This window comes from Palaemon carinicauda, chromosome 9 (assembly GCF_036898095.1).
Source record: "Palaemon carinicauda isolate YSFRI2023 chromosome 9, ASM3689809v2, whole genome shotgun sequence".
NCBI lineage: Eukaryota > Metazoa > Arthropoda > Malacostraca > Decapoda > Palaemonidae > Palaemon > Palaemon carinicauda.
This window is the reverse complement of record NC_090733.1, coordinates 117,494,745-117,520,231: the sequence shown is the minus strand read 5'-3', so window position 1 is coordinate 117,520,231 and position 25,487 is coordinate 117,494,745. Positions and strand designations below refer to the sequence as shown.

Below are 25,487 nucleotides of genomic sequence, written 5' to 3'. Positions count from 1 at the left end.
TTCTGTCCCTTCAGGATCGAGAGTCTCCGTTCTGTAACCGAAGATCCAGACCAACTGGTACTTTGCCCTGTAAGGACTGTGAGGTGTTACCTTGAAAGACCAGCTGCAACTCACCCCGTGTGTCAGCAATGTTCGTTAGCATGGGGAAGTGGATTCGCAAGGTTATTGACCTTACACTTAATCCTGACCCTCCTCCACAACGGTGACCCAGAGTCATTACATAAAGGGCATTGCGACGTCCCTGGTGCTCAAATAGAACTACTCTGTGGCGCAGGTACTGCAAGAGGTGTGTGGAAGCGTCAGACAACCTTCACCATCCACTACCTGCAAGACGTAACCCACAGGAACATAGATACGTTTTCCATTGTTCCTGTGGTGGCTGCACAACAATTTGTCTAAAACACCTCAAGCTCCTTGGTGAACAAGTAGCAGAGGTTTGAGGGCCAAGGTTACCTGTGTTAGTCTGGGGTGATTGAGCTTCCTTCTTTCTTTCACCTTCTCCTTTGGGGAATCAGTACAGCTAAACTCATCTCTCTGCAGGTAAGATCCATTTTGCTTGTGTATCCTAAGTATAGAAATAATAATACTTTTGTTCCCAATACCTCTTGCAAGGGATGGTGTTGGGTAAAATCTCAGTACTCTCAGATTCCTAGGACTCAAGATCTTATTACTAGACCAGCCACATAGTTAGTGTCACTAATCGTGCAGAGCACGATTATTTTACTGAGGGCAGGGTTCCTACTGCCTACGAGAAAAGAACCCCGGTTCAAATGTCAAAGCCAGTTGTCACAGACTTCCTCCCTCCTAAGAGGTAATTCATCCCCTGTAAATTGCCAAGGGTTTGTATTTTGTAACAGAACAAATGACAAATTTGGAAGTAATTTGTATTTTTCCTAACAATACAAACCTGGAACTATTTATACAAATTAGACTGCCAGCCCTGTTCCCCAAGAAAGTCCTGCCTGAAAGTAAACTTGGTGCTCAGCCCAGGTGTGAGAGTGAGTGGGTTGCCGGCTACCCCCCACTCCTCGTGCTAACTAGCGGTTGGGGTGGTTATCCCTCGCTATAATTCTCATGGCTCGTCTTTCAGCTTTGCCAAAAGTAATATCCTTATACAGTAAATAGCTCCAGGTTTGCATCGTTAGAGAAATAGAAATTACTTCTAAATTTGTCATATTAAAATGATGTTCTGATGATCTCGTTCAACAGAGGGATGTATTTTTAAATATAAAACTTACCCGCTGGTTATATAAAAGAGCTGAAGTCCCCTGACGCCAGGGCAGAAAATTCAAATCTCGCGCTATCGAAGATACGCCAGGTGTACCAACCGCACCCTAGCGGTAGAACAGGTGGAACCACACACCATCTCCAGTTCTTCTCTCTGCCGTCATAGCTGGCTGACATATAGAAGTTCGCTCTCGTGTTTTACTCTCTTGGGAAGTTGTTTGGTGATGTACAACGTTCTTTTTTGAGTTTAAGCTAACGTTGATTATTTTCCCTTGTTTCTTATCTTGAAATCTTTTTGTTGAGATTTTCTTTATTGATATTTCCCTTACTTTTTGCTCGTCAGTCTCTCACGTTAGCATTCAAAATGGCCGACTCCTCCCCTGCTCAGCGTAGGTGTGTTAGTGAAGGTTGTCGTACTCGACTTCCTAAAGGATCTATTGATCCTCATACTATTTGTGTGAAATGTAGGGGTAAATTTTGTTCATTAGATGATAGGTGTAATGAGTGTCTTTCCTTAACTGATGATGATTTTGTGACTTTCGATCGTTATGTTAGGAGACTAGAGAGAGATAGAGTTAGGCGTAGTTCTTCCCGATCTGTGGATAGATCCTTACCTAATGTACCTGTTCCTAATCCTATTCCTTCCCCTGTGGTGGGAGATCAGGAACCTACTATGAAACACATGTTTACTGCTATTTTGTCTCTTGGTGAGAAAGTTGAGTCCTTAGCAGCCGATAGAAATACAATTTTTTCCGAGTTGAAGGTATTGAAAAACCGTGATCCTATCGGAACTGTGGAAAGTGTTTCAGTGTCTGATGTTGTACCGAAAAATCGTGACTCTCTCTGTGTTGTGACAAGTGTTGATAATGTGTTTAGTGTTGCGGAGGGTGCGTCTGCACGATCTTGTCGTTCACCTAGCCTAAGACCTCTTTCGAGCTCTCGAACCCATGGGAGAAGTAATGTCGAACGGCTTAAGGGAACGAGAAGCGTCATCAATCGTGCAGACGTCCCCTCGAACGTTCCTGTTGCCGTAGCTCAGGTCGTTCACCCTCATCGTAGGAAAGGTGAGGTTCATGCGTTATCCCCGTCTTCCGATGAAGGGTCGGGGAGTGAGATCTGGCGTCGCGCGTCAAGACCGCTTAAACGGACGCATGATGTTTCACAGCGTCGGGAATCGCCTGTGCGTCCAGGATGTAGTTCGTGGGGTTCACCGGAACGTTTCCGTTCTCCCATCGCTTGCACTCCGGCCAAACGTACAGATCACCGTGTTCGTGTGGATATGATTCCTTCCGATTCGGACCTTGTTACTATTCATGCACCCCCTCTTCCATCTTCCATCGGATTGGCTTTCTTCCCCCGAAATGCGTGGTGACGTTGGTGCGATTCTTCCTTGAAGGAGTTCTGTTGATCCGAAATGGTCTGCGCTTGTGTCTATGAAGGAACAACTCTCGTCGTTGATGGATTCTTATCAACCAGGTGTTGGCGTTATGTCTGGGCGTTCGATGTCAGACCAGTTATCGCACAGGCGTTCGATGGTCTCTGGTCTTGACGAGTTATCGCTTAGGCGGTCTCCCAGTCATAGTGTTCAACGCCAGGTTGATTTTGATGAGTCGCGTCATAGAGTTTTGGTTGACCAGTTTTCGTATTCTGGTCGCGGGGAAGAACATCGGCGTCGACAAGTGGATGAGACGCGTCAACGATTTGAAGTAGTGGATCGTCCGCGTCAAAACATTGATTCGCAGCGTCGACATCCTGACTACTTTGTTCGTTCGCGTCAACAGTCTTCGGACTTTACGCGACCTCTCGGCGATCTTCGACAGTTACCTTCTGATTTCAAGCGTTCTTCTGTTCAACAGCAGTCGGATTCGAAGCGGTCTAGGCAGTTGTTGGTTGAAGAAGATCGTCTACCCGTCCGTGTTTCGCATCAATCTACTTCTACTTCTCCCCATCAGGTTGACGCAGATGTTGGCCTTGACAGGCAGTCCCATCCAGACTTTGTTCCTTCGGTTCAGGCTGCAGCTGTTGCTGCACTGCCAGAAGACGAGCCTGAGGAAAAGTCGGATGAGGATGATCCTATTGAGGAAGTCTCTGAGAATGAGGAGGAGAAGCATTATCAGCATGCTGTGGATCTTCGCAAGTTTATGCTTATTCTGACTGGAATTTTCCCGGATCAATTTACCCCTGTGGCCCCTCGTTCTCCGCCTTCTGAATTCATCTTAGGTAAAGCTACCAAGGTTCCAGTTTATACCAAGATGGTTCTTTCTCGATCCTCTAAGCGGGCCTTGAAATTAATGGGTTCTTGGTTGGACTCCAAGAAATCTTTTGGCAAGACGGCCTTTGCCTTTCCTCCCACTAGGTTAGCCTCTAAATCTAGTGTGTGGTACGAGACTGGTGAAGTGTTGGGCTTGAGTTTTCCTTCGTCTGCCCAAGGGGATTTTTCAAGTTTGGTAGATGCTTCTCGTCGTCTTGCCTTAAGGAAAACGAAGATTTGGTGGTCCATTCCAGAGTTCGACCATTTGCTTAAAGGTCTGTTCAGGGCCTTCGAAGTTTTTAATTTCTTGGACTGGGCTTTGGGGGGTTTGAGTAAGAGGGTCTCTGATATGACGGAAACGGACACTAGTGGTTTGGTTCATTTGATGTCCTGCTTGGACAAAGGTGTGAGGGATGGCTCCAACAAACTTGCTGCCTTGTTTACAGCTGGAATTCTCAAGAAAAGGGCCACGATGTGCTCTTTTCTCTCTGCAGGAGTGTCTCCCTACCAGAAAACGGGCCTTCTTTTCGCACCTTTGTCTAATACCTTATTTCCGCAGGAATTGGTAGGCGAGGTGGCTACTGCCCTCACGCAGAAGGCCACACATGACTTAGTTACTCATTCGACTAGGAAAGTTTTGCCTCCGTCATTCTCCTCTCGTAAACCTAAGGAATCTTCTTCTGGGTTTCGACCTCAGTCCTTTCGTGGGAAGTCCTCTGGAAGAGGCTCTTTTAAACCAGAAGGAAGGAAGCCTAGGGGCAGAGGGGGCAAGTCCGGCCGAGGTAAAGTCTGACTGCCCTTTCCTTCAGACAGCAGTGGGTGCCAGGTTGGGTCACTTCTGGGAGGCTTGGGAGAGGAATGGAGCGGACCCCTGGTCCGTCCAAGTGTTAAAGGAAGGCTACAAGATCCCCTTCCTGGCCAATCCTCCTTTAGTCACAGATCCAGTGGATCTTTCGCCCAAATACAGAGAGGGTCCCAAGAAGCAAGCCATGCTTCTGCAGACGTCTCTTTTATTAGAGAAGCAAGCAATAGAGGAAGTGCAGGATGTTACGTCTCCGGGGTTTTACAACCGCCTTTTTCTAGTACCCAAGAGTTCCGGGGGGTGGAGACCGGTTCTGGACGTAAGTGTGCTAAATGGTTACGTCCAGAACTCGACGTTCACTATGGAGACTCAGAAAACAGTTCTGGCAGCTGTGAGGAGGGACGATTGGATGGTCTCTTTAGATCTTCAGGATGCCTATTTCCACCTTCCGATTCATCCCAGCTGCAGACGTTATCTGAGGTTCATGGACGGAAACAAGGTCTTCCAGTTCAGGGCTCTTTGTTTCGGACTCTGCACGGCTCCTCTATTGTTTACCAAGTTCATGCTGAACGTGGCAAGCATGCTGCATTCGAGGGGAATCAGGGCCTCTCTGTATCTGGACAATTGGCTGATAAGAGCCTCCTCAGCCGATTGTTGTTTGAAGGACCTCAAGATGAATTTGGATCTCTCCAGAGAACTGGGTCTCCTGGTGAGCTCGGAAAAATTACAACTGATTCCATCCCAGGAGATTCTTTATTTGGGGATGGAGATTCACAGTCGGAGTTTTCGGGCTTTTCCGTCGTCGGTGAGAATCCAAGCAGCCCTCCTAAAAGTCCAAACGTTCCTGAAGAGAGATCTTTGCTCCGTCAGAGATTGGATGAGCCTTCTGGGGACTCTCTCGTCGTTAGAGAAGTTCGTGACCCTGGGGAGGTTGCACTTGCGTCCTCTTCAGTTTCATCTCAACCGCCATTGGAAGAAAGGGGACAGCCTCGACAGGGATTGCATTCCCATCTCGGCTTCCATCAAGTCTCATCTTCAATGGTGGGACAACGAGCCCAGACTGAAAGAAGGCTTGTCTTTACTTCAGAGGAACCCAGACCTCGTGTTGTGTTCCGACGCCTCCAATTCGGGGTGGGAAGCCACTCTAGAAAAGCAGGAGCTTTCGGGGACTTGGACGGTGGAGCAAACCTCTCTCCACATCAATCAAAAGGAGCTTTTAGCTATTCATCTGGCTCTCATCGGCTTCGAAAAGCAGATCAGGGGCAAGGTGGTCCAAGTCAATGCGGATAGCACGACAGCTCTGGCCTATATTGTGAAGCAAGGCGGGACCCACTCTTGGCCTCTACGAGATTGCAAGACTGCTTCTCGTCTGGGCGGAGGAAAGGAAGGTGACTATTTTGACGCGGTTCATCCAGGGGGTCAACAATGTGAGCGCAGACAGACTCAGCAGGAAAGGTCAGGTTCTCTCCACAGAATGGATTCTGCACCCGGACATCTGCAAGAGTCTGTGGCGGTTATGGGGTCGACCTCTCGTGGATCTCTTTGCCACCGCGAAGACCAAACGGCTAGAGTGTTACTGCTCTCCGGTTCCAGACCCCGAAGCTTTGCACATAGACGCTTTTCTGATGAACTGGTCACACATGGAGGTTTATGCTTTCCCTCCGTTCAAGATCCTTTACAAAGTGATTCAGAAGTTCATTTCGCACGAGGAGACCAGAATGACACTGATAGCCCCGTTCTGGCCGTCAAGGAGCTAGTTTCCAGAGGTACTGGAATGGATGGTGGATGTTCCGAGAAGCCTTCCCATGAGACCCGATCTTCTCAGACAACCTCACTTAGCCCGAAATCATCAAAACCTCCGAGCTCTACGTCTGACTGCCTTCAGACTATCGAAAAACTCGCTAGAGCTTGAGGATTTTCGAAGAAGGCAGCCAAGGCAATTGCAAGGGCAAGGAGGTCTTCAACCATCAAGGTGTATCAGTCCAAGTGGGAGTTGTTCAGGGAGTGGTGTAGGACTAACGCGATTTCCTCTTCCAATACCTCGCTTTCCCAAATAGCAGATTTTTTCTTGGACCTTAAAGTTAAGCATAACTTCTCGTCATCTATTATTAAAGGTTACAGGAGTATGTTGGCGACGGTTTTTCGACACAGGAACCCAGATCTTTCTAATAATAAAGATCTACGAGATTTACTTAGGTCTTTTGATACGACCAAGAAGATTCAAACAGCTCCCATCGCCTGGAATTTGGATGTCCTTAAATTTCTCATGAGTGACAGATTTGAGCCTTTACACTCGGCTTCATTTAAGGACTTAACCTTGAAAACCCTTTTTCTGGTTACCCTCGCCACTGCGAAAAGAGTTAGTGAAGTACACGCTTTAAGCAGGAACATTGGTTTTCGGAATGGGAAAGCCATTTGTTCTTTGCAACTGGGGTTTCTGGCCAAGAATGAAAACCCTTCTCGGCCATGGCCCAAATCCTTCGAGATTTCTAACCTTTCTGATTTGGCTGGCGGTGAATTGGAAAGGGTTCTCTGTCCAGTTAGAGCGCTACGGCTTTATGTGGACAGGACTAAGAATCTGAGAGGTAACTCAGACGCTCTGTGGTGTGCAGTCCGGAAACCCTCGATGCCCATGTCTAAGAATGCCTTGTCTTTTTTCGTTAGATTGTTGATTCGAGAAGCTCATGCTCAGTGTGATGAGTCGGATCAGAGGCTCCTCAAAGTCAAGACACATGAAGTCAGAGCGGTAGCGACTTCAGTGGCCTTTAAACAGAACCGTTCTCTGCAAAGTCTGATGGATACAACATTTTGGAGAAGTAAGTCTGTTTTTGCATCCCAATATTTGAAGAATGTTCAGACTCGCTATGAGGACTTTTTTACGTTGGGTCCTTTTATAGCGGCAAATGCGATAGTAGGTGAATGATCTACCACTACGTTCCCTTTTTTCCTAATACCCCTTTTCTATCTCTTGGAACTCGTTTGTTATGGTTGTTTGTGGAGATTGGGCGTCAGTCTTCCGCAATCTTTGATTTGGTTAGGTGGTCAATTTGTTCCTTGAGTGCACCCGGAACAAGGGTATTGGTTGAGGTTCTGTCATGTTATAGGTGGTTGTACCGTTTGACAGCTCCTAGAGATTTTCAGCCCGAGTGGATTACTGGATCTCTTAAGGATAGCGGACGAAATGAGGCAGAGTATCATTGCTGTCAGCTTCCTTATCAGGTGAGAACCGCTTAAGTTTATTGTATGTAACCCTTAAGTGAATTTTCTATATGTAGCTGTCTCTGACCTGCCACCAAGGGGTGTCAATCAGCTCTTTTATATAACCAGCGGGTAAGTTTTATATTTAAAAATGATATTTTCATAATAAAATAAATTTTTGAATATACTTACCCGCTGGTTATATAAATTTAACACCCACCCTCCTCCCCTCTAGAGACTACCTATGGTATGGCTATGAGGCATGAAAGAACTGGAGATGGTGTGTAGTTCCACCTGTTCTACCGCTAGGGTGCGGTTGGTACACCTGGCGTATCTTCGATAGCGCGAGATTTGAATTTTCTGCCCTGGCGTCAGGGGACTTCAGCTCTTTTATATAACCAGCGGGTAAGTATATTCAAAAATTTATTTTATTATGAAAATATCATTTTACCTTTTCATATGTACAATCTTTTTTTTTTTGGGGGGGGGGGGGGGGGCAGTTAATGTGCTGTCTGGTCTCCAAGGACTTTCTTCTTGTAAAAGGGAAGAACGGGGAATATAGTACAACATAAATTACCAAGAAACATGGTCTTCTCAGGTCTAGGGACAGTTTTTCAATGTGCAAAGCCCGGACTCAGTGTGTAGAAGGGAGACCTATGTTTAGGCACTATTGAACTCATCACAGCCCATCCAATGCTGAAAACGCCTGGAAAACAATGACATGTCATCACCAAGAACCATTGCTACTGGAAACAATGGTATTTTTGCACTAATTTGCACCAAGTCGTCGCCTTTTTTGTCACCAATATGTCTGTAAGTACTGATCAAGCTGTCAATGAGAAGCCAATATGTACAGTAAGTTAAGTAATATTTATGCTGGCTAATTTGGGAAGAAACAAAAGAATTAGGTCTTGGGCGTTCTTAAATCTGCTTCAATAGTCATCCAGTTTAGAAGTACAAAAAGGCCCTCAATTGCGTACGATGAAGAACCACTTGGAAATAGTTGAGACAATTGGGCCTAAGTGCTGCAAAAGAGTTTTCAGGCCATGGACCACAACAAAGGCCCATTCCATGTCGGTCCCATTTGTCCTTCCCCAGATTTCCATGAACCTTTATACACACACATCAGTTTGGGTTGGGGAGGTCATTTAAAGGAGACCTCTATATTCGAGCAATAGTTCTCAGCGTTTCATATAAATGTGTTGGAACTGATTTGGGTTTTCTTGATATTGAAGACTCAGTCAAATAAGGAAATTAAATATAAGATTTCCATAACCAATCAGGCAGGCCTCAGGTGAGGAGGATCCTGCTTGAGAATTCTCAATATACTTTATTGAATCTAACCATTATAAAATCCCTTCAGAAGAGGAATTTGTTTTCTCTCCCTATTCCCTTGTTGCAGGTGTTGAGGTGCCGGTGATGGGCGATGAGAATGAGAGAGATTACAAGAGAGGAAGTGAGGAGAGCACTAGATGAAACGAGAGTAGGAAAAGCATCTGGTATGGATGGTGTGAGAGCTGAGATGTTGAAGGAAGGGGGTGTGACTGTACTTGAATGGTTGGTGAGATTGTTTAATGTGTGTTTTGGGCTGTCAATGGTACCAGTAGATTGGGTTTGTGCATGTATTGTACCGCTATATAAGGGTAAGGGAGATGTGCATGAATGTTGTAATTCAAGGGGTATTAGTTTGTTGTGTAGTTGGAAAAGTGTATGGTAGAGTACTGATTAATAGGATTAAGGATAAAACAGAGAATCCAATCTTAGAAGTACAGGGTGGTTTTAGAAGAGGTAGGGGTTGTATGAATCAGATTTTTACAGTTAGGCAGATATGCGAGAAATATTTAGCAAAAGGTGAGGAGGTGTATGTTGCATTTACGGATCTAGAGAAAGCGTATGATAAGAGTTAATAGGTTAGCAATGTGGAATATAATGAGGTTATATGGAGTTGGTGGAAGGTTGTTGCAAGCAGTGGAGTTGGTGGAAGGTTGTTGCAAGCAGTGAAAAGTTTCTACAAAGTGAGTGATTGGTTTCCGGTGAGAGTGGGGCTGAGACAGGGATGTGTGATGTCGCTGTGGTTGTGTGACTTGTATGTTGATGGAGTGGAGAGAGAGGTGAATGCTCGAGTGCTTGGACGAGGTTTGAAACTGGTAGAGGAGAATGACCATGAATGGGAGGTAAATCCGTTGTTGTTTGCGGATGATACTGTACTGGTTGCAGACGCGGAAGAGAAGCTTGGCCGATTAGTGACAGAATTTGGAAGGGAGTGTGAGAGAAGGAAGTTGAGAGTTAATGCGGGTAAGAGTAAGGTTATGAGATGTACGAGAAGGGAAGGTGGTGCAAGGTTGAATGTCATGTTGAATGGAGAGTTACTTGAGGAGGTGGATCAGTTTAAGTACTTGGGGTCTGTTGTTGCAGCAAATGGTGGAGTGGAAGCAGATGTACGTCAGAGTGAATGAAGGATGCAAAGTGTTGGGGGCAGTTGAGGGAGTAGTAAAAAATAGAGAGTTGGGCATGAATGTAAAGAGAGTTCTATATGAGAAAGTGATTGTACCAACTGTGATGTATGGATCGGAGTTGTGGGGAATGAAAGTGACGGAGAGACAGAAATTGAATATGTTTGAGATGAAGTGTCTAAGGAGTATGGCTGGTGTATCTCGAGTAGAAAGGGTTAGAGACGAAGTGGTGAGGGTGAGAACGGGTGTAAGAAATGATTTAGCAGCTAGAGTGGATATGAATGTGTTGAGGTGGTTTGGCCATGTTGAGAGAATGGAAAATGGCTGTCTGCTAAAGAAGGTGATGAATGCAAGAGTTGATGGGAGAAGTACAAGAGGAAGGCCGAGGTTTGGGTGGATAGATGGAGTGAAGAAAGCTCTGGGTGATAGGAGGATAGATGTGAGAGAGGCAAGAGAGCATGCTAGAAATAGGAATGAATGGCGAGCGATTGTGACGCAGTTCCAGTAGGCCCTGCTGCTTCCTCCGGTGCCTTGGATGACCCCGGGGGTTAGCAGCAGTAGGGGATTCAGCGTTGTGAAGCTTCATCTGTGGTGGATAGCGGGGGAGGGTGGGCTGTGGCACCCTGGCAGTACCAGCCAAACTCAGTTGAGTCCCTTGTCAGGCTGGGAGGAACGTAGAGGAGAGGTCCCCTTTTTTGTTTCATTTGTTTGATGCTGGCTACCCCCCAAAATTGGGGGAAGTGCCTTGGTATATGTATGTATGTATTCCCTTGTTTGGGTTCTCTTAGTGTATTAGTGGACTCCCTTTACAGATAAGACTGAACACAGAATGGAGCTTGGATCAGAACTCTTTCCAAAAGATCCTAGAGTTGGTTCTGGATCTTCAAGTAGACCTTTTTTCAACAAAAAAGAACCACATAACGTCATTCCATAAGTTTATTTTCAGGCAGTGGCTTGTGATGCCTTGAATGTGAACTCGAACATATGGTCCTTGATTTATCTGTTTCCAGCAAATTTAGGGTTGAAGGCTTTGAATATCCTTCAGGACTTTAAAGGGACAGTTGTGCTGATAGTATCTCATTGACCACATAGCCCGTGAGATACATTGCTCCAGCATCTGAGACCAAGGTTGCACCCACTTTGGTCAGCATAGATGAATCGGAAGTAGGGAATCAGAATACCTTTGCTTCCTCTTTTCTGACCTAGAACCTCCATGCTTAGATTTTCTCTTTCCTTATATATGGCAGGGAATTTTCAGCTCACAACATGACATATTTGAGAGGCTGTAAGAGGTCGTCTTCCACTAGACAATACCAGTCAGTGTTGAAAGCATGGATGACTTTCATGAGGGATAGTTCTCCATGCTAGATAACCCGGAACTTGGCTTCCATTCTGGTCCATGCCTTTAAAGATAGGAAGCTTCAGCCATTAACAATCTTGTCTTACAAATGTGCATTGACAGAACCTTTCCTGACTCATGCAAGTAAAGGGGACAATTGATTCTCACCGAGAATGGAAGGTGGCGGCTTGGCGTATGATGTGCGCTGGTAACTTTGTCTCCAGTGACTAGATTGGTTCTCATCAGTTGCCATAAGATTTCAGCATTGGTGGTGGTGTGATGGGTACAATGGTGTCTTAACCATGCTTTGAATGTTTAAAAAGTAGCCTTAGAGCAGGGCAAATAATATTTCTTTGGTAATATACTGTATGTCAAATTGAATTCCCTGTTCTAGACTTTTACAAAAAAGGCCTTGGAAACCCCAATGCATAGCCCGCAAATTAGGTTTTTTCTTCTTCAAAACTTCTTACTTCTTTTCTCCACTATGTACACCAGCATATCTAAAATCAAGAGAAATAAAATTCCATCTAACACATTGTATTTTATTACAGATATAATATTAATACATCATTTATCAGGGGGATATAACTACAAAGCTAACATAAAAGCAAAGCGTTTTGTTATCTTTTGCTATTATGTAATCATTCCCTGATAAGCACATGGAAAAAAGCATCTCCTTAATGACTTCTATAAAACATCCTATAATACAAAAATATGTACAAAATACAAATAAAATGTACAGAAGAAGTTACATAAAATGTACATAAGTGTTTCATACCAACACTTCTTGGAGGCCCCACAAGTGTCTCTCAAAGTAGACATATGCAAGTGTACACAGTTACATATCACTTCCCATTAAGGGTTGGACTCATTCAGAATAAAAAAGAATGAAAAAGCCATTTCTGCTCTAACAAATTAAATTTTTAATAAATATATACTTTGCCTATGCTTCAATATGTCCAATAAAAACCAAATTTGCCTATTTTAAATAGTTCATTTTTCCCTGATCTTTGCAACATGTCTGAAGTTAAAAATCAATGTTCAGAGTACCAGTTAAAAATCAATGTTCAGAGTACCCAAATACATTGATCCTAGCAAAAACACTAAAAGCACAACTAAGGACAACAACAAACCACAACAAACTAAAGTCTGGAATTGAATACCTATCAATTATATACTTTCAATTTTCCAAAGCAGAAATGAGTAGCCTATACTAGTATTTGGGGGTATCAAACCTTTATTTTTACTCTGAGCTAACGAGATCAGAATTTTTTCAAACAATAGGTTAGCTATACCAATGACACAAAAATATCATCAATTTAATGTTTTGTTTCAAATTTTTTCAAACATGATAGCTATACCAATGACACAAAAATATCGTCAATTTAAATTTTTGTTTACCATTAATATGACATAATTCTCCATTCTTCACCAGAAAGAATTAAATTAGTTAAAATTTTCACAAAAAAAAAAAAGTTATAAGATGTATAAAGTCTACACAACTATTGTACAGTCATTAAGAAAACTATGTGCCAGTAAACAGGGGAAACGACCCAAAGCGTGGGGCATGCTTAACAGAGTCCCTTACAATTCAGAATGACTTTTGTTGAAATGGTTTCATAATGGACAATTGGGATCCCTTACTGCCAAGCATGCAAATAGACTAGACAAAGGGTGCCCCTGATTACATATAAATTTATTATGAATTGAAAGAAAATAAAGGTAAAAGAAAAAAATCTGCATAGTACAATTGCTAGTTGAGCTACATCATTTGATTTCCTTGCAACAGTATAAAACATAACTTGCATTCTAGTAAAAAAAAATTTGTGACCTTTATCACAGGTTTACACAAGCTGTAAAATGTGAATGCAGTGGGCTCCTTTGAAATCTTTCTTTATTATTGGCAGGACATAATTAGTTAAATTATTGATAGTGGCTGCACATAAGTGTATTATGCAAAACCACACTGGCTGGAAATTAAGCAAGTAGTGATTCACTATACATGACTTATTTGTGTTTTTTTACTCCTTTTTTTCATGTTTGACAGAGTTGCTACAATAACGAGCATGAGACTGTTTGCAGTCCATTACTTATTATCAATGCCATGGTTAAATGAGTCAAAGATGTCTATGATCATAACCACCGAGTTATGGCAGGCCAAATTCTGTGCATAGTTTTGAGTCATGGCTGGTCCTGAGTAAAACCTCATAGGTGGACGTGTCAAACATCTGCCAGCGCATCATCCACTTCAAATAGCATATGAATATTTTGAGGCAGACAAATCTATGAATAAAATAAGCATTTCTCTAAATCTAATCAAAATATTACCCCTATACTTGCACTTCACAGAAGTACAAAAACAACACACTGCCATAGGCAGGCTAGTGTGATCCTAGCCTTAGTTAAGGCAATGTTGTAAAAATGCTATACAAATCACGTTCCTTGAGACCTTTGGTCAATCATCGTACAAAGTTTATTGGAGAAACTTCCAAATTAGTAGCACTACAATCAAGGACTTACTGAATATAGTACACTGTTCTTTTCCATTGTAGTTCCAAATGCCACAGCCAGTTATAAAATGCATAATAAAACTATAAAAAAGGAAATGCTTTCCCTCCAATTTAAATGTAATATACAGTATTTTTCATTCATACACTTGTCACACATTTACAATTAAAATAGTTCTTGAGAAGGCATATGGTAAATAAAATGAAATCAATTAAAAGACATTTTCTATACACTTGCACTGTGATTTTCAACATCCATCCTATCATATAACTTACTGACCATTATCAAAATTGTTCATTGTCCACCTCAAGAGTATTACTACACATTATTATACATGAAAATAATGAAATAAATTTTCTATTTGAGCAGGTTCATGTAGGACTATTTCTTGTAAGTTTGATTTAAATAAAAAACTTGCACAGACAATTGCATGCATAGAAGCCTGCATGTAGCCGACACAATTTTAAAGAAAACTTGGTAATCTGCATTACCTTAATGAAAAAAAAGCATATAGTACTCTTTCTGTAATTTTCACTGCACTGTCTACAGCGTAATAAAAATATTTACAAGAAAAAAATAAATGTTATAGTGGAACACACGGCTAGAGGAAATACCTCTATGCTAAAATGAAACCCTGTGACAGGACAGCTTCTTCCTTTTCCATTAGGATTGTTCACTGATCTAAAAATCTCCTACAAAACCTCGAAAGTGGCAATGTAGCATATAGAAATGTAAACAAAATTTGACAACATAGTCATGTGCCACTCATATGCCATGACTGGTTAAATCCATGTTCCAGTGCACTAGAAATAAATTTACCAAATTTTTTTTCTGGTCTTAGAAGTTAAATGTCGGGCTTCAAATAATTTACATAGTATGCTTATGCTTTTTTGTATAAAAGCATACAACACATGCTTTGTGAAAAGTGTTATTTGAGTGTTATATGTAAACAGTAAGAGTATATCTGTATTATGTATGTACAGTAAATATATATAAATTCATAAGCAGATATAAAAGTCTCTTTATACTATATGGAACATTACCACTAATCATAAAGAATGTTCAACAATTATTATAAAGATTAATTTCAATGTAGGAAGTAGGAACAAATCCTTCTTCAAATTCTCCTACTCTTCTCACTCTAGTCCAGCCATCACCTTGGTCTAATTCTATTATGCTCAGTTCTTCCCCTTCCGCCATGCTCATGCTTCCTTCACTGGTACCTGGAATTATGATATTACTAAAGCTCTTATCTTTACTGCTATGTGAATGCAGTTTTTAATAGATCTGATTCATTTTTGACAACAAAGTAAGTCATGATGTTTAAAAGATATTCTCTTAATACATCAAGATTTATTTGATCTTTGCTCTACTGTAAACTGTTTCTAGAATAATGGCCATTTTTATGTCTACAACAATATTATCTTTACAAAATTCACTTATATTCTAATGTGTCACCTTTAATGTTAATTCTCTCTTATAATCAGTGATTGAAGTTAACCTTTTGAGTGCCAACCCTTCACCAAATGATCACACCTATATAATTTAAAACTACATTTTATCATCATATACAATAGCTGAAAAAAATTATACTTTGTACAATTTTTATCAACTACAGACTATACTGTTACTTGATCTAATAAGGTGAGCTCTGAGATACTCATTAAAATATATTCAACCAACTTGAAACTACTGTTCTCAAGAGCCCTTGCAGTGAAGGATGTATGAATTTGCAAATCTCAATTTTTCTTCCAAAATTTGAATTAATCCATGTAATCTAACTTCCGATATGTTTATTCAATTCCATACAAATCAAACTATTGCAATATGGTAATTACAGAAATCGGAACACCTGTGAAAACATTCAAATAAAGTAAGAAGATTGATTTTATGAAAAGCCTATAATTGTACTATGAAACATTTAAAGGTTTTAGATTTTTACATTTGAAACATTTTTTCAAGAGTCTTATGAGGTTATACATGAATGAGACTCATTTGGATGGTGAAATGCCTGAACAATGATATTAATTACAACAAATTATACTTTTTGTTATATATACTGGGTTGCCTATTCCCAAATTCACTCTATAAAAACTTAACGAAAACTGTTGAGCATGTGTTCCTAAAATTGTTTTTAATTTATCTCTTACAACATTTCATTCTGTAAAAGAAATCTATTGCAACCTTTAAGATTAGGTATCACTCTTCCTTTTTTTTCTCCCCAGGCCTGGAAAGTACATTCGATTCCCTGTTCCATTAGTGATGGTAAAAGAAAAAAAAAGTGATACCACATCAAACATTTACCATGAGGACATTGCTGTACTGAAGTGGTGAGAGAGAACCCCTACTTCTTTCACATAGCCCCATCAGTATTAATGCTTCGTAAAAGGAAAGAGAAATCTATGCTCAATCAGGGATTGATCTTAGCATAAGGCAATAAATATTTTGTATAAAAAAAAATGTTATTTTAATAAAATTTATTTCTAAACTCGCCTGATATTCATCTATCCTCTCTTGAAGGATGCCATCCCTAGGGCCAGGGGAATGGCTGTGTATATTAGGACTGAGTACCCTTCTTCTCATAAGTCCTGCTATCAATGTGCATGTCATGAGATTCAGGTAATAAAAGTTTGTGGCAGGCATAACAACTTTTATTTGTGTTCGATCTACCGGAATCCAGACGTGGATGATTCTATCTTCGATTGTCTTCTTACCATTATGGCTACGATACAAGATGATGCTAGAAAGGCTTCTTTTGTCTTTCTTGGTGATTTTAATGCTCACCATAGGGAGTGGTGAAGTTCTATCTCTCCTACCGATTGCCATGGCTTAAGAGCTTTAGACTTTGCCTCTGAATCAGGCAGTGAACAAATCATAAATGAAGCTACCCACAGGTCTGGTAATTGCTTGGACCTCGTATACACTGACTTCCCTGGTGTTATAACTTGTAAGGTTGGTTCTCCAGTCGGGACATCTGATCATGCCTCGATTTCATTAGTAGTGAAGACTGAGCAGCCTGTCCCTGATATATCATACTCTTGTAAAATTTATATGAAATCCCAAGCAGACTGTAATGGGATTTTGCATGATCTTTTGTGATTGAATTGGTCACAATTATATAGTAGTGTAGATCCTGTTGTCCCTTTGAATGAGAATATGGTCAACATAATTGATAGGCGTATCCCTTCTCGTGTGCTAAGGTACGAGTGAAGGACAAACCGTGGTTCAATGATGATTATAGACGTGCTTATTTGGAGAAGCAGGAGGCCTATCATCTTTGGAAGGGTAACAGATCAGATTTGACCTGGAATAACTATACTCAGCTTCAAGCTTTTGCTCAGAGAGTTTATGCCTCAACTGAAAAGGAGTACAATTTAACCATAAAAGAAACCCTTTCTGGTACAACTCAGGAACATAAATGGTGGTCTACCTTTAAATCTGCACTCTTTGGTGTAAATGCAATAGTTCTTCCTTTACTTAAACCAGATGGCTCAGTCACTCACTGTCCAAAGGTAAAGGCAACCCTTTTGGCTGATGTTTTTGACAGTAAACAGTAATGAAAAACTCGAACTTCCTCATTCATGTTTTCCTAAGACTAAACTAACTAGTTTAGCTTTTCGATCTCGTGAAATTAAAGCTCTGTTGATGGACCTTGATGCTTATGGAGGTGTAGACCAAATGGTATTTTTCCATTGTTTTTTATAAAGACAGCAGATTTCTTAGCTCCAAAGTTATCTGTTATTTTGCGCAAGTTAGCAAGAAGAGGAGCTTTTAGCACTTGTTGGAGGATTGGTAATGTTACTCCTCTATGTAAGTGTGTTTGTGGTAGCTCAAGTCCCACTGATTACCGCCCGATTTCCATAACTCCCATATTATCTAAAGTTTTTGAGTGTCTTCTGGCAAAACGTCTTAATAGGTTTGCTGAAGGTAATCATATGTTCCGTAGTTTGCAATTTGGTTTTCGTAAAGGCCTTGGAGCGAGCATGTGATGCCCTTCTTACAATCTCCAATGCTGTACAGAAATCCCTTGATTGTGGTCAGGAAGTTTGTATGATTGACCTTGATTTTAGTGCTGCCTTTGACCGTGTTAATCATGAGGCCCTTATTTTCAAACTCAAACAGTTGGGAGTGAGTGGGTCGTTTCTTAGCATTATTATTGATTTTTTAAGTAATAGATCTCAAAGAGTTGTTGTTGATGGGCACCATAGTGAGTATAGGAATGTAATATCCGGTGTTCCACAGGGTAGTGTTCTTGGTCCACTACTTTTCATACTGTATATACACATGACATGTGGTTTGGCCTAGAAAACAAGCTTGTTGCATATGCAGATGATGCTACTCTCTTTGCATCAATTCCATCCCCTGAATGTAGATCTGGGGTTGGTGAATACGTTAATAGAGATTTAGCTAAAATTAGTGCATGGTGCAAATTATGGGGTATGAAGTTGAATCCTAACAAAAATCAAAGTATGATTGTAAGTAGGTCAAGGACGGTGGCTCCTCAACATCCGGATCACAGTTTTGATAATGTTTCTTCAAATTTGTATGACTTTTAAAATTTTAGGTGTGATTCTCGACAGCAAATTTACTTTTGAGAAACACATTAGGTCTGTGTCTTCTTCAATTGCACAAAAAATTGGCTTATTGAGAAAGTCTTTTAAGATTTTCGGCGATCAATCTATTCTGAAGAAGTGTTTTACTTCTTTCAATCTACCTTGTTTTGAGTACTGTTCTCCTGTCTGGTCTTCAGCTGCTGATTCTCATCTTAATTTGTTGGACAGAAACTTACGGTCTATTAAATTTCTTATTCCTGATCTAGATCTTAATTTTTGGCACCGTCGTTCAATTAGTTCATTTGCATGTTACATAAGATTTTTCATAACTCTGACCATCCTTTACATTCAGATCTCCCTGGACAATTCTATCCTGTTCGTAATGCTAGGCAGGCAGTTAATTCTAATAGCCACGCCTTCTCCATCAAGAGGCTCAATACTACACAGTATTCTAGAAGTTTTATTCCAGCTGTTACCAAGTTGTGGAATGATCTCCCTAATCGGGTAGTTGAATCAGTAGAACTTCAAAAGTTCAAAGTTGGAGCAAATGTTTTTATGTTGACCAGGCTGACATGAGTCTTTTTATAGTTTATATATGACATATCTGTTTTTGACACTGTTAATAGTTTATATAGGACATATCTGTTTTGACATTGTTACCGTTTTAGAATGATTTATTGTTAACTTGTTCTCATCATTTATTTATTTCCTTTCCTCACTGGGCTATTTTTCCCTATTGGAGCTCTTGGGCTTATAGCATCTTGGTTTTCCAACTAGGGTTGTAGCTTGGCTAGTAATAATAATAATAATAATAATGAAGCCTGGCGTATATCAACGTTTACCACTAAACTGAAGATTTCCTTTATTCTTCCCTTATAAAAGGCCTAGATCTCTACTCTAGTACAGTACTGACATAGACTAGCAATCAAATGGCAATAACCTTGGCTTGGGTACACTGTAAATACTGTACCATGTCTTTTAAGTCAAAACTAATTGCCTATCCTCTTGACATCACTAGTCAGTGGGGAGACAAGTGGGCATGCATAGGAAGTTCACGTGAGTATAGAAATAACACATTTTACTACTCAAATTCCATTTACTCCTATAAACTTACTCTAATGTTCATATTGCTGACTCCCACAGTAAAGGAAAGAGATACAGTAGAAAATTTAAAGTCTCAAAATAAATTTATCTAGCACTTCATATTCACCTTCCAGTGTTACTAAGTAAGGGACTAGTTTAAGCTGTTGAGGTACTAGCACCTACTTTCACATCGCTAGAGAAAACTCAGGATGCTTTAGTAGTCAAGCCTACATTAGACCAATATGCACTGTCATCTGAAACATGATGCAACTGATCAGCTTTTGCTGAATCTACAAAGAATCTATGTAATACAGAACACACTGTTCCACAGGATCATGAATTTAAGTATTTGCCCACAATTGCATAATTCAGCGAGAGGAGGGATATTAGGATCCAAGCTACCAGTCGTCCAGGTCTTTTTCCTCCAAATCTAGTGGTCGTAAAGAGCAGACCGGGAGCACGGAAATGCATCAATATAAGCAATACTTTAAGAGAAATTTGCTTGGAAAATATTAATTTCTGTATCAATTAAAGCCTACAAAGTAATTTCTGTATTAAGTAAAGCCTACAAAGTAATTATCATGAAGATAATGGGAAATTAAGTGTCACATAAACATGGTAGTGTGGTATAAAAGAACTGGGTGTATTGTGTACTGTACTTTTTTCTAAACTGACAGGGGCACAGTATTTAGTTGTTTTATTCAGTACCTTCTGAGTTTGAAAGGATTTTGATAAAATTATCTACTTGTCAGCTTTGGTGCAGATGACATGATCTAATAATTTATTCTGTTAATTGTAATATTCGGCACTAGCCAAGGCTTACAGTGAAGGTGACCAAACAACAAGGCTTTGGGTGATGCATTTGCTTGTGGAATGGGTTAATGAGGATTTTGGTCCTAAGGTAAAAAAAAGGATCTCTTGGAGAACCTTCCACTCTAAGCCTTGTTGCTTATGGACAATGCTCCTTCCCATTCTCTAACCACTTATGACAACCTTATGGATGAATTTTAATTTCATTAGCATCAAGTTCGCACTGCCCAACACTAATACTCCAGATCATGGATCAGCAAGTGATCTTGAATTTTAAGAGGTTGTACACAAAAGAAATAGTCCAGAGCTGCTTGGAGGTCACTGAAGGGACCAACTTCACCATCCAAGAGTTTTGGAAAAAACATTTCCATATTGCCAGCTGCCTCAAAATGATTGACAAAGGCTGAGCAGAGGTCACAAACAGAACCCTCAATTCTGCACGAAGAAAATTTTTGTCAGAATGCATTCCTGAACACAATTTCAAGGGAATTGAACCAATCCAGGAGGAAGTTGACGATGTCTTTGGGAAAGACAATGCGGGGTTGGAGGTGGGCAAGGATAACATCTGCATTTTGGATGAGCATAACTGATAGTTGACAACCGAGGAGCTGGTGGAGTTAAATAAGGAGCAGCAACAAGAGGTTGCAGAGGAGATTTCCTCTGAGGAGAAGGAGGGACAGTGACAAATCTCTCGCTTTGAGTGAAATAAGGGAATGCTGAAAATTTTGGAAACCCCACAAAATTTTGTAGAAATTCATCACCCAAGCTAAGACTTTAGCAGGCTGAGCAGCACCCTATTCACTGACAATGCAATATCACATTTCCATAAGATCTTAAAGACAAAAGCAGTCATCTCTAGATAGGTTCCTTGTAAAAATTGAACACGAGTGTGACAAAAGACAGCCAAGTGTCCAGAAAACATCATATAAGAGTAAATTAGTAATGTGAACATCAGGCAAAAGAGAGAACTCCCGATATTTTACCGGTCTGTACCCCTCCTCAAAGGTCAAGTGCGAGTTTGTAAATATTTCTATTTTTTTACTATGAATACTTAATTACAAATTTATTCATTTCTGATATTAAAGGTTATAGTTTGTTCAATAAATTACATTACAAACCTTATTTTTGAGTGTATATAAGTATTTATGGACGTGTGGAATGCATCGAATGTATTTACTTTAATTCTTATGGGAAAAATTCCCAGAAATGAATTAACCTCGTGAACCAAGATACCACTGTACATCCATCCTTTCAATCCTTCTCATTTTTTATGTACTAAGCAAACAATTCAACTTGATAGTTACGACCTTTTTCTTTCATTTGTTATTATCTGCGTTTTCTTCCATTACAATCCTTTTAAACATTTTAACTTTAGAAAACCCTGATATTCCTCTCTCCCATAGGTCTTACATACACCCTTCTTCGCTTAACCTTTTCTCTCCTTATACTGTACTATCTATATTTACCCACAATGCATGACTTATTTTCATTCTTCCACCATCAATAGCTAGTAAGAAAAACAGAAAATCACTTCTGTCTGGCAGGGAGATAATGACCATCTCTCACTATTGTATCAAGAACAATTAAAAATAACCAAACACTTGTTGTATACAGTAGTTTGGTTGATAGATATTTAAAGGCAGGTCCACAAATTATGACTGAAACTTTAATACAGTACTGATGGTCATATAAGGGACATAGGGTTGTTATCCTACTAAGGAAGGTGTCTTTCACATTTAGTGCAGCAGAGGAGTTGCAGTTTCCCTGGTGAATATGAGAGGTACTCAACCACTATTAAATATAAACCATCACCCCAAAAAGTCCCTCCTAGGGGAAAACTCTGCCTGGTCTGTCGACTGACTTCATGTTGTCATTTTTCCAAATAGTGTATACTCTAGTAATCAATTAACTGTTATGTAGCTTATGGTTGGTACTTCCACAAAAAAAAAGAGGAATACATCAATGACTCATTATACCAACAGAAATATTTCATTGCAAAGATTATTTGCAAGAATAAATTTCTTACCAGTGAGAATAGAACTACTGTAAATTTATATGCCTAATGACTACCATAACCTTTCAACTTCCACATTTCCTCACACTTTCTGGATACAATTTCTATAGATAGTCCTGAATACTAGGGTGGAAAATAAAGCAGCCATCCCATCTGTGATAGAATTAAAATACCTGTACAATAAAGAGCAAGGATATTGTCAAAGTTTCATGCTAAGAAGCCTTAAACTCACTACCTAACATTCATGAGTGAATCCCATCACAGAAGTATGAGCCTCTCAGTTTTTTTATCCATCTGATTCAAGGCTTCAAGTAAACAAAAATTATATGGAAATAAAGAAGTTAAGCAGTTGAGGCATCTACTTCAAACATACTGTAGGTATCTGGAAAATGTGACCAGTGGGGTCTAGATACTGTACCATAAAAATATGGTTAAAACCCAAAATCTATTGTTAAAACCAAAGTTCTTATTCCCAAAATGAACTTATTTGCATTTAGTTTCCTTTCACAGTACAGTATAAGAAACAAAGGATACTACAAATGAAAGGTACAACCTAACAATACTGTATCACATAATATTAAAACTTGAGTATCACGTATGATTCTGTACTTACCTTCAAATGCATACATTGCTCGACAAGTTCCTATAATTGGTAGAGGTTCAGCATCATAAAACTCTGCGTTATCATCATCTGGTCCATCAGGTTGGTCGTACGTGTCCGAGCCCGGCAAGGAGTTGTGACTAAGGCCGATACCACTCTCCGGACTATGAGACGAGCTGAATTAGTGGAAGATAATTGTTAGCACACACACAAGCCAAGCAAACACAAGCCAAACCAATAGAAAAGTTTACGCTACTGAATTCATGTCCTATTGCAGGAGGAAATCTTCCATAGCAACAACTCCAATCTTTAACCTACCCTCATATTACCTTTCCTTTAAAGAATTTCTGAAAATATATCATTGATTACAATTGGTCATTGGTGAAAAAAGAATAATGAACTCAGTAGTGTAAATCAGTTCCAGCCAAACAGCACGGGAATGCAATATAAATCAAAATGCCAAGATTATAAAAAATTACAAAATGTTAGCTGCAAAAAGAAATAAAAAAAAAAATGGATAATACCAGTTATGACCTAACAACGGCAGTTCTCTCAGACATACGCTTTCTTTTTCATGCAGCTAAAGAAAATATATTAAAATTTCCCCTTGAAAATCTTTTTGGAGGTTTAAAAGTATTTTTTGGAATATTATACTGTAACTTCATAATGGATAGTTCATTAAATTATTAAAGGTCATAATACAGTTTTTCAATCTTTAAAAGTTCACCCTAAACGCTAATCTTCTTTTACTTTAATTTCTATAGGGAACCACAAAATTAAAATCACTACAATTCAAAACTGATTCCTTCAAAATAGCATTAGAATACTACCTTGTTCAATGATCTATCAACATGCTCAAGTAGTAGTCCTATTGCACAACTAAAGTTACTTGACCCCATCAGAGAATTTCTAACAATGTTCTTGTCCTTTTCCACAAGCCATCTGATAAAGTAACAAATTGTTATCCCCAAAAAAGATAAATCTTGACATCCACAATATTAGAATCTATACTCGAGAGAAAATAGCAACATTCAAATTGACATGGCCTATACCTCTTCAAATGTTGTTTAAGAACACAAAAGTAAATAATAATTAAAAGATAAACTTACACAACTCACATTCACTAAAGATGACTAGAGAGTTAAAAGATGGGTGTTAAACTGCCAAATTTCTTTTCAAATAAACTTTTCATTGATCACATGTACAGTATAATTCATAACGTCTCATGTCACTACATTTCAAGAACCTACTACTGTGACGAAAATTTTTTTGGCTAGCAACATGAAAAACAATTCCTGATCCCATAATTCATAAAACTAAAGAAATTATGAAGAAAATTGATATCCTAAGAGGAGTACTCAGGGTAATAAAAGGAGGTGCTAAAGTAAAGAAAGAAAAGTAAAACTTGATGTAAAATATCTGACTTAGGTTATTAAAATAGCTGTATGAAAGCATAAATTAAATATAAATTAATGAATGGGTAAAATAAAGCACCGAAACGAAATGGCAACTAGTTTTTTACTGAAAAGGGATAAAGAAGAAGTTTTGAAGGCTCTGTATATTGAAAGGCAACTAAAATCCATTCACCTTTATGCAGAACTAATATTATTAATCTATAAAAGCCTTTTGTTTTTGGAACCTAGGCATTAGACACAAAACCTGAGATGCACACATCATCTTGATGTACGGCAAAGATTCTAAATCCAAATGTGATATGTTTCAAAATCTACAGGACCAACAGATAGCAATCTATTGTAATCCCAACATTTGGATGAGAGGTTATCTTGAGGATTTACTTTTGAAAAATAATTATTTAATTTGATTTTTAATTATCATTAGTATAAAGTAGTTTACTAAGGAAAAGAGAGTCAAATTTAGACTAAGGGATCACACAAAAGGATATTCCAAAATAGGTTGAAGATTGAATTCATAAGTTGGTCAGATGGGTGGAAAGTAAGTAAAAAGCAAGAAGCATCATAGTAGAAAGAATACTGAAAATAATATCTAATACCGTCTCCAGTATGTGAAACAATACTCGCTGTAAATGGTTAAATCTCTGAAAAGATTTGATTTCTGAAAGACTTTCATGGACTAGGCATTAATGAATATTTAATGACACGAAAATTTTCCCCTTAAAACCATCAAGGACTCTAAACCTTACTCAGAGAGATATTTACCACTAAAATACTGTCATCCCAATGTCAGCCTTAAATTTACTTCAATTAACAACTGTAGTAAATTGACATCAAGACTCAAATACTGTAGTATTCAAACTATCTCCTAAATACCATAATCAAAATCTGTTCTGAGGCAGATATTAGCATAAACATCTGAAGATACCACTAATGTAATTTCAAAGAAGTGAAAATTCTGGAGCTCTGTTCAATGCAACTTACAGCATTTTCTCAAGTTTTAACCACACTATGCACCCCAAGCATAAATTCAAATACAGTGATCTCTCCCTCTGCAAATTTATTTTTGATAATCTTTCAACCAAAGAATGTGATATCCAAGCAAAACCAGTAATGGACTTAAATTTTGTCACCTTTGAATATAAAAAGATTTATACCAAGTTGCATGTAGCATCATTATGATTGCAAATATAAATATAATATTACCAACTACAAATGAACTATTAGTAGAAGTAA

The 25,487-nt window shown here is 39.4% G+C and overlaps 1 protein-coding gene and 1 long non-coding RNA gene across 5 annotated transcripts in view; one reads left to right on the top strand and one right to left on the bottom strand.

Annotated features, from left to right (window-relative positions):
• Positions 1-21,346, top strand: part of LOC137647087 (uncharacterized) — an 89,941-nt gene extending 68,595 nt beyond the window's left edge. The window contains exon 3 of the long non-coding RNA XR_011045528.1: positions 16,004-21,346. This is a non-coding gene — a long non-coding RNA (uncharacterized lncRNA). The remainder of the gene's footprint in view (positions 1-16,003) is intronic.
• Positions 11,799-25,487, bottom strand: part of Cip4 (formin-binding protein 1-like Cip4) — a 241,863-nt gene continuing 228,174 nt past the window's right edge. For 3 of the 4 annotated variants that reach the window (XM_068380301.1, XM_068380304.1, XM_068380303.1), the window contains exons 11-12: positions 22,852-23,015; positions 11,799-15,001 (exon numbers count right to left, since the gene is read on the bottom strand). In XM_068380301.1, the coding sequence (XP_068236402.1) occupies positions 14,841-15,001; positions 22,852-23,015 (325 nt within the window). In that variant the 3' untranslated portion in view covers positions 11,799-14,840. The remainder of the gene's footprint in view (positions 15,002-22,851; positions 23,016-25,487) is intronic. The other variant, XM_068380302.1, reaches the window with a different exon arrangement.